A 13914-nucleotide genomic window follows, 5' to 3' on the forward strand; every position below is an offset into this window, starting at 1 on the left:
AAAGCTCAATGGAGCCCTGTTCATCCAGCTTCCATTTAACCAGGTCTCACAAAGCGTGTACACATTACCCTGACGCCCTACAAAAGCCATCCTGTACAAACGCAGGAGAAACTCATTCTAAAGAAACTAAGCCAGGATCAGTGAATTAAATTAACAATTTAAAGGGGAAGAGAGCCAAACTTTTAACCTTACAAATACAAATTCTGTATTGAGCATTTATGTTACAAAATGACTAACTACGAAACTCATCAAACACAGGTTTCCAGAGAAAATGAGCGTCAATGTGTCCTATTCAGAACACAACATCACCCGCAACACAATGGCCAAACTGTTATGAACATGGCGCAATTGGCCATGCCCAGCCCTTCCATGTCCCGTTGCCCCACTACCCTGGGGAGAGTTTGCAAACTCACCCTGCTGGATAGGCCACCAGGCCCGAGCGAGGGTCACAGGCCAAACCGCGGTTCCCAGCAGCAGTGATCCCTAGCACCTTCTCCAGAGTCACCTGCAGGGGGAGAGAGAGAGCAAAGGTAAGACACCACAGCTGCCACCAACGAGCAATGGTTATGCAAGACACACAAAAGTGTGCTCATCAATTATATGACACAACTATATATGCAGTTGTTTGTTAGCACAGCTGAGAGAGATTACAGACTAATGAATCTAAGACAGTATCGCACACAGGCAAAAGATTTCCTTATCTTGAATGTTGCCATTTACCAGGCTGTACCTAGACATGACCAGTCCAAGTTTTCAGAGAAGTCATCCGAGCAGTAGTGAGCATGTGCAAGGGGAAAAAACCCCCAGGTCACCACACGTCACAGAAGAAAAAACAACAAAGGAGAAAACAAAACAAATGGAGAGACAGTTCGGGAGGATCATAACAGCTGGGCTTTGAAGTTCTAAAACCACTCAGTCCTTGTTCTGTGGCTCTGACAGAACTTCCCTTCACTAATGTATGGACCTTGCAGGCTTCCTTTGAAAGGACAGACAAAGACCCTGGCCAGCAAAAGGGGGGAAACGTCTGGTTTCCTTGACGCGGTTGGAGGGAGCAGCGAGGTCCATGCGCGACATCAGGCGAGGTCAGCGTGAGCCAGTGAGTCTGCACTCGAAGCGTGTCGCTCGGGCAAGCCCACACAACAAAAGCCAACGGGCACAAAGGCAGGCCAAGCTTGTGGTGGATGTCTCTATTGAGCTCAGCAAAGAGACAACACAGGGGAGAGCCCACGACAAGGTTGACCATAATAAGATTCTGCTTCGGTGACAATAGCCTCTTTCCACCGTCAGATTAAAGTTCAAACGATGCAGGTGGAGCAGCCTGAGGGGACAGCCCCGCTTTGTCCTTGGAGGGATGGCAGTGGCCATCACAAGAGTCCTCTATTAAAATGCACCCACAGGGCCCGTTTCCTCCACAAACCTTTGCTTGGGCATTCGCTAATCAAATCATGCTGTTCATGAAGTCTGCCAGCTTTGAGCTCTTCATAAATGTCATTTTAGCCTTTAGCCTACTCTAAAGATGCAAATACCAGGCCATAAATGATTCAGATTATTAGAAAAATCTGTTTACTATAGTTGCCACAACAAAGTGGCACAGCTGACATCATTTTCTGAAATGGCTTGGTGTCTGGGCCCTGACACCGTGTAAACATACAGTCTGCCCCCACACTCATGTACCCTTACAGTCTGCACCCTGACACAGAGTACACTTACAGTCTGCACCCTGATGCAGTGTACACTTACAGTCTGCACCCTGACGCATAGAGTACATTTAGTCTGCACCCTGACGCAGTGTACACATACAGTCTGCACCCTGATGCATAGAATACACTTAGTCTGCACCCTGATACAGTGTACACTTACAGTCTGCACCCTGATGCAGTGTACACTTACAGTCTGCACCCTGACGCATAGAGTACATTTAGTCTGCACCCTGACGCAGTGTACACTTACAGTCTGCACCCTGATGCATAGAGTACACTTAGTCTGCACCCTGATACAGTGTACACTTAGTCTGCACCCTGATGCAGTGTACACTTACAGTCTGCACCCTGACGTATAGAGTACACTTACAGTCTGCACTTTTTTCTTTGCCACCTGCAGCATGCGCAACATGAATCCTCCCATTCATCTGACACCTCCAGCCCTTGCCAGTCAGATCTCCTTAGTCTGCACCCTGATGCATAGAGTACACTTAGTCTGCACCCTGACGCATAAAAGTACACTTACAGTCTGCACCCTGACGCATAAAAGTACACTTACAGTCTGCAATTCTTTCTTTGCCACCTGCAGTATGCGCAACATGAATCCTCCCGTTTATCCGACACCTCCAGCCCTTGCCAGTCAGATCCCATGTGTGTGCAGGTCTGCCCTCTTACTATGGCCAAACAGGTGAGTCTTCCTGGAGGAATCTTCCTCCACTGAATTACAGAAAACCTCACAGCCTTAACTTACAGACACCTGCCAAGCACTTACTGCGCAGCTGGCTATGCACTGCCTTCCCCAAACTTCTCTCCTTCTGCTGCACCAGTCAAATTATACTGACCTTACTGCATTCCCACAATGCATTGTGTTTTCCGACTCCAACCTGCATTTTTCCGTTTACACATAAAACACTAGAGGCCTTTTGGCAGAGATGGGAGCAAGGTTAAACCTGAACATGTAACCAACAGGCTTCTGTAGCTATAGCGGGTGGGAGTAAACTGCACAGAAACACACACAGCTTCAGCAACTCTGTACAAGACTGATGGAAATTGTATATTTTCTGTCAAGGTAATTCTATTATTCATCACCTACTGGGATTCATCAACTTGACTGTGACACTGTAAAATAACGTGTGGAACCACAACAGATTTCTCTCATGAGGATTGCTGTTACCACAAACAGAGACCCAGAATAAGAAATAAGAACACAGTTCAAACACATTTAAAAGAATATGTGAAATAAGTTTTGGGCCTATATGTTAACTGCCTAACACTATCTTCAAACAGAATTAGTAAAAAAATGGTAAAAAGGCAACGATAACATTTACTTGACTGATAGGTATTGATAGTATTGTATACTGATTGCCACATTTTGCATGCCAGAAAAAGGCAAACAGGTGGTGCAGATCAGGAGGTCACAGGGATCAAAGGTTACAGTTAGCAGAGCAGAGAAAAGCTGTGGTGTATAATCGCACCATACCACACATGGGCCCAGGGTCAAGTAACCCAGTATGCAGTAGATCTAAGCCCAGACAAGTGTATAACATTCTTCGCCTCATTCAGAGCTCTAGGGAAAGTCTGAAGCTCTCTCAATCCTTGGTAAAGCTCACTGTGGTCTTTCTCTTTTTTCTCGCAACTCACAAGGTTGCAGGAAACTCAAATAACTTGGCACCTTTGAGACTTAAAAGTGGTGCCATTTTTGCATTGACATTCACAGTGAAGATTATCAAGCAAATGTATGAAAAATAAACACCAAGGAAACAGCCTATTTTAAACAGAAGACAATATATAGCTAATATATGCTTGAACATAATGAACAATTTAAAACAGAAAAGGCAGAAAGTACTACAACCCTTGAGACATTTGGTCTTTTTGACTGTTACACAACACTCCTGTACTATTTATTTGGGGAATGATGTTTATATTCCCTTCTGCTTTAACGAGTCAGACAGCTCTCATATATGCCTAAACGCATTCTGGGTAACTAGAAGAACAAGCTAAGGCACAGGGCAGAACATAACAAGGGGATCTAACAGGTTTAGTTCAGACAAGACCTTTACAAAAGTCAAACAATATTATTCAGTTTGACAATGCTGGGTTGAAAGTAAAAAACACATCAAAAGCAACATGCATACAGACGAAAACAGGTATACACATGTCATATTGTATTCAACCACAAAAGAAAGAATGGGTTTCATTCCCAGTTTCCAAATTTCTGACATAACCAGAGGTTGCATTAAACGCAGGAGTCTGCATTTTTTCCACACACAAAAAATGACATGCACCAGTCAACTGGAAGAAGTTGTCCTATTTTATGAATAAAAATCATTATAGAAATAAAGGAAAGAAATAAGCCCAAAAAGATCTAATTGCTTATTCTTTTTGGCCTGTCTCCCTGGAATGAGCGAGTAAGATGCTATCAAATTAGCTATAGCTAGCCATTTTCCCATTAACAAATTAGCCTATAACTGACACACATACAAAAGATATTGCAACACCGCTAATGGAAAACAAGTTAAAACAACATATGATGATTAATTTGATCACTAGAGATGGATTAGAGTAGATCCTACGGTAGAAGTTAAGAGAAAAACCTCTCAACTAAAATGAATTGGTATAGGCCTAATATCTTTGCGGGATGTTGTAATGCTTACCCTTTGAAATGACTGTTCAGTGCCTGACATCTGTGTTGTTTATTTGCGTCTAAGTCATTAATTAAAACTTGCAAAATCTAGGCCTGCCATTAAAAGTATTGATATCAAAATGAGGCCAAGTTACAACAAACAGCATTGGCTATTTCAGCTCACACAAATGAAAAAACTTTATTCACCATTAAGAATACAGTAATGTCATAGGATAGCTCCACGGAGTGCTGGAGCTGGTCATAGTGCATGAGGAAAATGTTTTCTGAAAAAAACAACCTAGTCAGGCTACCCATTTATCCACAGGCCTTCCCAAAATGTTTTCCTGCCTTCTCCACTGTAGCTTGCTCAACATGTGCAAGTAAAGTAGAAATCGCTCCTTGGGTTGTATTTTTATTAGCCTGCGTGGTAAAAATTTGTCAGAATGCCAGAACATCATTTGTATCCAATTTCATCCAGCTTCTGTTACAAGGCTCTAAATAAAATTTATGAATGACATATATTTATTGTGCTATTATTGCGAGTTGGCATATTATGGCAAGATAGGCCTAGTTATTTTTATCACAACGCATACAAATGCCCTGCACTTCAAAGACACAGCATTCCATGGGCTAGCAGGACCACTGATAACTCATCAGTCTAATTATACAATTGTTTTTATGGGCACCACATGCTCTCCTCATTAAACTGGTTTTAAGTGTTGATGCATCAGTAAGCAGTGTATGACAAGCACAAAGCACTCAAATCATCCACAGGAGCTAATTTATATTTGCTTTCATGAATCTCCAAAAGTACTACCTTCCCCTCTCATGCATATGAACACACAAAAAAGTGACCACTGGTTCCGCAGGGCTTTTGCACATCTTCCTTTATAACAGTAGGGAGTTTCAGGCTTGACACACATTATGATACATGTGCTACACATTAACAATGAATGTTTTATTAACACAAATGTTAACACAAAAAACTGAAAACAGGTACAGGTGCAGCTGTGGAGTTGAACAAATTGGTTATGACTGCATAATCCTTCAACAAAACTTCCGTCAAGGATCTTTTTTCCTGATAGCCAGAAATTGACACCGCAGAAACCAACGTTCCAAAGTTTTATATGTCTACAACAAAGCTAACGGATCTGCATATTTAATCTGAAGCCATTTTATAGTGATCTGGGTTGCTATGGAGCTGCAGGTTACTACAGTACAAGAAGAAAAGGGTATAGCAGATGTGGTAAAGTACCAGTGAACAACATAGGCCTATGTAATATATCACAGAGGCTGATACTGAAGCAATGCAGTCATATGCTGGAAGGACATTTCTTTCAGACTTCTCCACAGAAGAACAAGAAACAGCTCATTATAAAAAAAAAATCATGTTACTGTGACAGCTGATCACCTATCAAGCCACCCATATTTATGCTTTTGAGTAAACAAGGCATGGGACAGAAGAAAATAGTAATTGCTCAACTAGTTAACTACACTTTCCAAATGGAGACAAAAATTTCAGCATAATGTTTAGTGAAACATCTAAGAGTATTCAATATTCAGTATTCCATAAACATTTAGCTAAGCGGATTGACTCATTGATTGACATACATACATACACACATACACACATACACACATATTATTGGTAATATACAACAAAAAATAAAACCTGCTGGACACTCTAAACCTGAATTCCCCTCCATTATCAAACACCACACACTGTAAAACCCTAATGAAATGAGCATCTGCACACCCTCCAGGCAGCACATTCAGTGATAGTCTTCATTATCAGTGCATTGTTTAATTAACTGCTGACAGTTCACTAAAGCACTGCAGGCCAGCTACTTACAGCAATACCCAATCATAAAGGGTAATGGATTCAAGGTCCAATCAAAAGAGAAACCCTAATTTCCAGGCTTTATCTACTTCACTTTACAAAACACCGCTGGATACAAAATCAAAACTAGAGAACAAGACTGAGCACCCCTGGTAGGAAACACTCAAAACCACCAAAACTCTAGACACCCACAGCGGTTAAACAGGAAAGCACTGCTAATGTCCCTGTCACAGTAAACAAGCAATCAGATAGGAATGCACAAACTACAAAGCCACCAATCAAGAGGCTTCATGGTTGCAGCCAGCTATTAAACAAATCAATACCCAATTTCCCACTGAACCAAGTACTTGTCTTGAACTGATATTGCATGATACTGTGAGGTTACGGAAACGGGGTACATTGACGTTATTTTTCATAGAAACAAACTGAAACCACCAGTGGGCAAAAAGTGACCTTACGGAATGCTTCAAATGAAATGTAGGCTATAGCTCTCTTGTGCATGCAGAGGTCTGTGCTTCACATCTGGACCCCAGCTGTAACGTCGATAGACAGACGAAAGTAGAAAAAAAAACCTTCACCCTACTGCTCTTGAGTCCAGTCTGGATAGTTTGGGTGGAGGGGTGGGGACAGCATGGAGTTCCTTAAGATCCCAAAAGACAACTGGGCATATGATGCCCACTGCAGAGATAAATTTCCACCTTTAAATTTCTTCATTGAGAAGGGAGCTAAACCTTCCAGTACATTGGACACAGCTCACAATCATTTAAATTCTGCAATCTCCCTATCTTTGTGTGGTTTTGCGAACATAATTAGGAAAGAAATGGGAAAAAAAAACATACACGATTGTCAAACAAAAATCATAACCAAAATACTTCTGCATTCTACGTTGCAGAAAATGGACATACAGAGACGCGGGCGGTCGTGTTAAATCGTACGGCATACATACATCCCACTGATGCTGCAAGGCTAATTTTTTGCAAGCAGAAAAATGATCTAAATGAGGAAAACAAATATAGCCTACAAAACAGTGAACTCCACATTCACATGCATATAAATGCAAGTGTCTCGTGGCCGCAGACTGAATAGAGCCAATAGTGGCAGGCTGCAGGTCTGAGCCGGGGCCAGGTGCAGGGTCTGGTGACAGCTGTAAGTGGCATATCCACCCCTCTTTCAAGCTCACACAGCAGAGTACGAGCGACTCGGATAAGAAAAACGAGTCTTCCCCGACGACAGTTTAATGTATGGTTGCGCTCAAAACAGGCATACACTGTCATACATCAACACGAACGAAAGAATAAAATTCCTGTTCCTAGCAGTCGGCATGAAAGGACAGTCCGCTGTTAATGGGACACTTGGGTTGCATCAGAGAAACAACTGGTGGGCATGTCTTTGCTAACTTGATCTAAGATTCGCAGGAGACCAGCAACTGTGCTTCAGTTCAATAAGACAATACTGATATTAATTGTAAGACACTGATAGCCTATTGACATATTATAATATAAAAAGACAAAGCACAGACCAACAATGGGTCGTCACTGAGTACAGTCGACGTTACGTTCACGAAAAAAAGGACAGATATAAACTGAAGAGGAAAAAACGTTTTAGGAATATCCGTAAGAACATGCCTATTGTTCAATATAGGTTGATTAATTTTTTTGTTAGGAAACTGATATTATAAAATACAAATATTAAGTGGTCTCCACCGACATGTGCCAGTGGTAAGGTGTCGACGCGTCCGGTGTGCAAGCAGCATACGACCTCTTCAAACTAGCAACTAGGTTATATGTCAACGGCATGGCGTTTAAACCAATCTACCAATTAGACAACCTGTAGTTGATATGCGCTATGGGTAAACTGCATTATATAGCATACCTTATTTGCAAGATTCTCTTTGTTGTTCCCCGGTTTGCTCCTCCTCAGTTTAATAGATGGAGACCGTAGCAGATTTTTAATCCGACTCTTTATTGTAGACCCTTCCACCGTCATCTTGAAGTCTTGAGTATCAGAAGTAATCTTTGCCTGAATCAATGGACAACCATCAAAAGGCCGTATTGGTCGTCCTGGCAGAAACAATCCAAGCGGAGACGTTCACCGACAAATATGGTTTATAAAAGGGCTAAAATATAAGGACCATTAAAAACATTGGTCACTAAATGAGCGTGCATAGCACACAAAATACACAATGGCTCGGTTGCTTCGTGTTGTATTTTCACCGCAGTGAAAGCTCTACCCTTCCAGCATATTTCTGTAAGACACAGCCGGCTCCATGGAAGGAGATGTTGCCACGGGATGCATTTTCGTGAAATTGTCCATGTTGCATTTCCACAGTCGTCAGCAGTTCCACATTGGTCGAGCCGCAAAGCGCTTGTGCTGCTTCTTGTTGCTGGTTGCAAGATGTTAGCTTGCATTCAATGCTAAGCTAAAATCCGATTTGCTACATAGCCATATGACCAACCGGTTACTAGCAAGCTAGACTCAGGGAAATCCACAGCTGTGTGCTTGTTACCGTTCTTCTACCATATTGCTTTAATGGGCGAATGGACTGCCTTTCCAAATTCCACATGGTTTAATGCGTGTTCGGCTGGTTGGAGAAACGATAACGTTAGATAGGCAGAAATGTCAGTATTTTAGTGACATTATTTTATTACCTCTGCTCAACAATACCTTTCACTAATGTTAATAACTGAAATGCTATGGCTACATTAATTTACGCAAGATTAAATATTGAACTATTGCGCTAATTGGACAACTGCATCTGTTTGTTCCAAAGTACTTAACTATTTTTATTTCCATTATGAGCTGACAGCAGGGCTTTGGTTAACTTTGTTTATCAATGGTAAGAGTAGATTAACGCTAGTCATAGCATCGAGTGGCGCCGCGTTAGCGAATTTAGCAAGAAATAATATCACTGCGTAGATCTCTTACATCTGGGATCGCGATCACCCTGCAAGTCAACTGTGTTTTTACTGCTAACTGGCTAGTAACATTGTTATACGAACATTAGAGGATTCTTGTTAGCATTACTAGCAAGAAAGACAAAGAGCAGTTGTCACATAGCAGCTACAGTTCTGAAATTCAGCTTGCGATGAGAGCTGTTGTGAGCCAATTCTATTTGGAAGAGAAATAATTTCGTTCGGCTATTTATAAACGTATGCTCACAAGCAACAACGCTGCTATATTCATGTTTAGCACGGGATCTTCCCGTCCAGTTTCTGCTGGTCAAGGTTGATTTTGGAGGTGGCTACCGTGAGTCGATGGCTGTTCCACTGTCGGAGAGAGACAGCTCCCGTGACTGGCACGAAGGTCCTCCCAGGAAGAGAAACATAAGCGTAGACGGCTAGCGAAATAACTGTTTGTTATGTTGATTGTAAAACACATTATGCATTTTTATGACGATTCAAACATCTCAACACACCCACACGTAACTCGCTAGCGAGCCAGGCATTCTCTATCTCCATATGCCTTGTATCTTTTTTACAGGTATTATTGGATCCCAAATGAATGTTAACATCGACATCTAGTGGTCAAACGGAAATGTAACAATATAAATGTTTACTGGCTAATTGGACTACTTAGAGATAATATTTGTTACGTTTTTAGTCACTCTTTTTTCTTTTAAAAATGACCACCACCGGAAATTTAAGTACAGCATCAAAACAAAACGGAAGCGCGTATGTCAGCAACAGATCTACAACATATTCGGTTGGTCATATGGGACACACTAAATATAATGTATAATACTGTTCACAGGTGGTTTAAAAAAAAAGAAAGAAAGATTTTCTGAACAGCTGGGTAAAATGTCTACCAACTTAGCCAACACTAGCCTACTTATTTTGAAAAAATCTTAAATTGAAAAATGTAATTTGCTATTTGCTGACTTCAGGCTTGTAATTCATGACTGACTAAAAATGCTCCTGCTCCTGCTCCTGCTCCTGCTCTGTTTTTTAAATAGTTACACAGCTATCTCATTCCCCATTGATGTTTGTAACCCGTTTGTCTACTGTCTTGTGTAACTTTGTGTTTTATGTCAGGTCCCCCTTACAAAAGAAATTTCGATCTCTTTGGCGTTTTCCTTGTTAAATAAAGGTTAAATAAATCAAATAAAAGAGCATGCTGACATCGTGCTCCATCTATTTTTAAAACGTTCCGTTGCTCGCGTATTAATTTAATAAAAACCTAATGAATACAACAGTAATGATAGTAGTTCAAGTTCAGCTAGGCTGGAACAAACTATCTTGCCAGTTGTACCGCACTGAGGTCTCCACAGGGGGATACCCCGTACACCCTGTATTACCGGCTGCATTCTCCATGTCTTCCTCCAACGGCAGGTCAGCCATCCAGGTGCATTCCAGCCAACGGTCCCCCAACTGTAGGAGGAAGAAGAGTGGGACCAGGGAGGCATTGAGGCAGTAGGCCTACAGCAGCAGGGTGCTTCCAATTAGCAGGTTGACCACATGGACCACCAGGCAGGTGCTGTTGCACTCTTACAGTATGAAAACGGTGTAGCAACACACCAGGAGGCCAACCCTGTGCAGTGCCTGGGCTCCACTGCTTCAGGACTGCCTCACGTGAGCCACAATGTTCACACAGGAGGGGATGACGAGAACCAAGGACTAGATTTTAGGTCAATGTGGACAATCTGTACTGGGACACCACCATGCTGTAGCTCTTGGTCCTGTTATGCTACTGTATATGAGATTGGGGTAACCGAAGCTGAGGATGATGGTGATGGCTCACATGAGAAGGGGATGAGAGTAGCATGCAGGATACTCACCAGGTGAGACTCCAGAGGGAACATGAACAATGCTTGATAGTCGTTTCCTGTCTGGACTACTGCAACTGTCTCCTTGCTGGTCTCCCTGCTTCTACCATCAGACCTCTGCAGCTCATACAGAATGCTGCTGTTCATCTAATCTACAACCTTCCCAGACTCAGCCATGTTACATTGCTTCTCATCTCCCTCCACTGGCTACTGATATCGAATCACAGCAAATTCAAATCCTTTCTTCCTTTGTGGATTTGCTTTTGGGCTGTTAATGTTAGAGGTATAGCTGCGCAAAGATAAGTTTGCTGTGTAGTGATATTTACTATAGTACTTTACACTTTGTGCTTAATGATTATAAATGGGCCTTGTGCCTTCTTGGTGATATTTCGCTTTTGTATACCTGAAATTGAAGTTCTCCACTTCAGTAAGATGCACTGGATGAACATCTGCTAAGCAATTGTAATGTAGTGTAAAGATCAAACCAGAAAACAAAATTCTTGTAGTCATTTTGGGTAAGAGGACCATGAGGAGGCATAGACAGTGTGAGGGCAAGGTACATTATGTGTCCTATAAACAAAAGGAATGAACAGAACACACAAACCCTATTTTGTTCAAAAGTAAGCATTAGTTAATTATAGAACATTTGCAGGAAAGGTGAACAAATGAGAGCAATATGGTGATAGCAGACTCCTGGGATGTTATCAGTATCAGAGAACAAGAGCAGTTCTTCCAACCCCAGTTCACTCCAGTCATAATCAGATATTATGCAAGTGAGTGCAGAAGATGGATTATGATAATCTGTTTCAGGAATGTCAACCCAGTGTTTTTCAGATGAAATCTTAAATGCTTGTAGCTTGAAATGCAGATTCCCTGATGGACTTTCAGACTTTCTAGTCTTGTAGAGATTACAGGATATCTGTGGATATATTAAATCAAAGGCACGTGCTTTACAAACACTCATCAGAGTATTGCACATCACAAAATGTTTGAAGGCAAAGAAAGCTAATTGACCATTTTACACCAGAAGCAAAGAAAATAAAGCTTAGCCTCCATTTAATATGGAAAAGATATCACACACATGTAATCACAGATGATATCACAAAGATATCACACACATGCCACCACACATGCTATCACAGATGATATCACACACACATGCCACCACACATGCTATCACAGATGATATCACAAAGATATCACACACATGCCACCACAGATGGTATCACAGATGATATCACAAATACATGCCACCACAGATGATATCACAAATACATCACACACATGCCACCACTGATGGTATCACAGATGATATCACAAATATATCACACATGCCACCAAAGATGGTATCACAAAAATATCACACACATGCCACCACAGATGCTATCACAGATGATATCACAAATATATCACACACATTCCACCAAAGATGGTATCACAAAGATGTCGCACACATGCTATCACAGATGATATCACAAAGATATCACACATGCCACCACAGATGCTATCACAGATGATATCACAAATATATCACACACATGCCACCAAAGATGGTATCACAAAGATATCACACACATGCCACCACAGATGGTATCACAGATGATATCACAAATATCACACACATGCCACCACAGATGGTATCACAAAGATATCACACACATGCTACCACAGATGGTATCACAAAGATATCACACACATGCCTCCTAAAAATGATATCACAAAGATATTGCACACATGCCACCACAGATGGTATCACAAAGATATCACACACATACAACCACAGATGGTATCACAAAGATGTCACACACATGATATCACAAAGATGTCACACACATGATATCACAGATGGTATCACAAAGATATCACACACACATGCCACCACAGATGGTATCACAAAGATATCACACACGTGCCACCACAGATGGTATCACAAAGATATCACACACATGCCACCACAGATGGTATCACAAAAATATCACACACATATCACAAATGGCCTGTCGCAGGCCTGCTTCATCCCATATTCTTATCAGTTTCTTAGCCACTGAGGTTGAGCTTCTTGAGGTGCTGATACTGAGAGTGTTCACAGGGGTGATTGGTGTCAATATCATTATATTCACAGGTCAACAGCTTGCTTTCAAACTAACATGGAGTCCAAGGAGTCAAGAAGAAATGTCACACAAAACCCCCAAAAAACACATGGCCAAACTGTGGCTCTAATCTGCCACCATGAGGTATAATACAGGCAGGCAATAGCCTCCTTTAAAAGCTAATTTACCCCCCAAATCAAAATGCAATATTTTCACAATCTATGCATGGCATAAAAATAAATCACCAAACAATTCTCAGGCAGCCTAGCTCTCCTAGATCTCCAGTAAATTGAGTGTTTCTCAGACATTCCATTTTGAGAAGTGAGTCAGGGGAAATGGATGGGAATGCATGATCATCTGCATTTGGATTCCATTTTAGGAATGACTGAGTTAGTTTCAATACAGGGGTCTATGGCGTGCAGTTGTCCTGGACTTATACACACATTGTAATAAAGTTAATATTGTTTGTTAATTTTTTTACGAGATTGATATTGAACTGTCATTTTCCAAGCTGGCTTGTTCCATGAATGCATTATGGAAGATTGTAGTTTCAGTAAAAGAAACAGGAAGCATCAAGGAAATGTCATTCTAGTTCGCACAATTCTTATATCTGCAGAAGATGTGTGCTCACTCTACCTTTGTGTTTGTATTTAAAGGATGACGAAATAGTTCAGAATTACTCAAGGGTAAAATGATCTATTAAGTGCCGGGGCTCTGTAAGCATCAATCTAACTAAAGTGAATCATCAGGAGAACTACAAATATTAGAATATTTGCTACTAAATGTTATAAGGACACACTGATACAGATGATGCTATGTGCTGTGTAAAAAGCATTTGGTATATGAGACTAACCTGAATCAAAGCATGGTGTTTAGCCATGCCAAGGAAAAAGCACAAA

At 41.3% G+C, this 13914-nt stretch overlaps 1 protein-coding gene across 3 annotated transcripts in view; it reads right to left on the reverse strand.

Annotated features, from left to right (window-relative positions):
- mapkbp1 (mitogen-activated protein kinase binding protein 1) overlaps positions 1-9646 on the reverse strand; it is a 73321-nt gene extending 63675 nt beyond the window's left edge. Inside the window, exons 1-3 of one of the 3 annotated variants that reach the window (XM_035406500.1) lie at positions 9409-9645; positions 8036-8744; positions 414-505 (exon numbers count right to left, since the gene is read on the reverse strand). In XM_035406500.1, coding sequence (XP_035262391.1) covers positions 414-505; positions 8036-8149 — 206 coding nt within the window. In that variant the 5' untranslated portion in view covers positions 8150-8744; positions 9409-9645. Of the gene's footprint in view, positions 1-413; positions 506-8035 lie in introns of all 3 variants that reach the window. The other 2 variants (XM_035406515.1, XM_035406507.1) reach the window with 2 other exon arrangements.
- Between the last annotated feature and the right edge of the window lie 4268 nt (positions 9647-13914).

The sequence above is a fragment of the Anguilla anguilla genome, chromosome 1 (assembly GCF_013347855.1).
Source record: "Anguilla anguilla isolate fAngAng1 chromosome 1, fAngAng1.pri, whole genome shotgun sequence".
Lineage (NCBI taxonomy): Eukaryota > Metazoa > Chordata > Actinopteri > Anguilliformes > Anguillidae > Anguilla > Anguilla anguilla.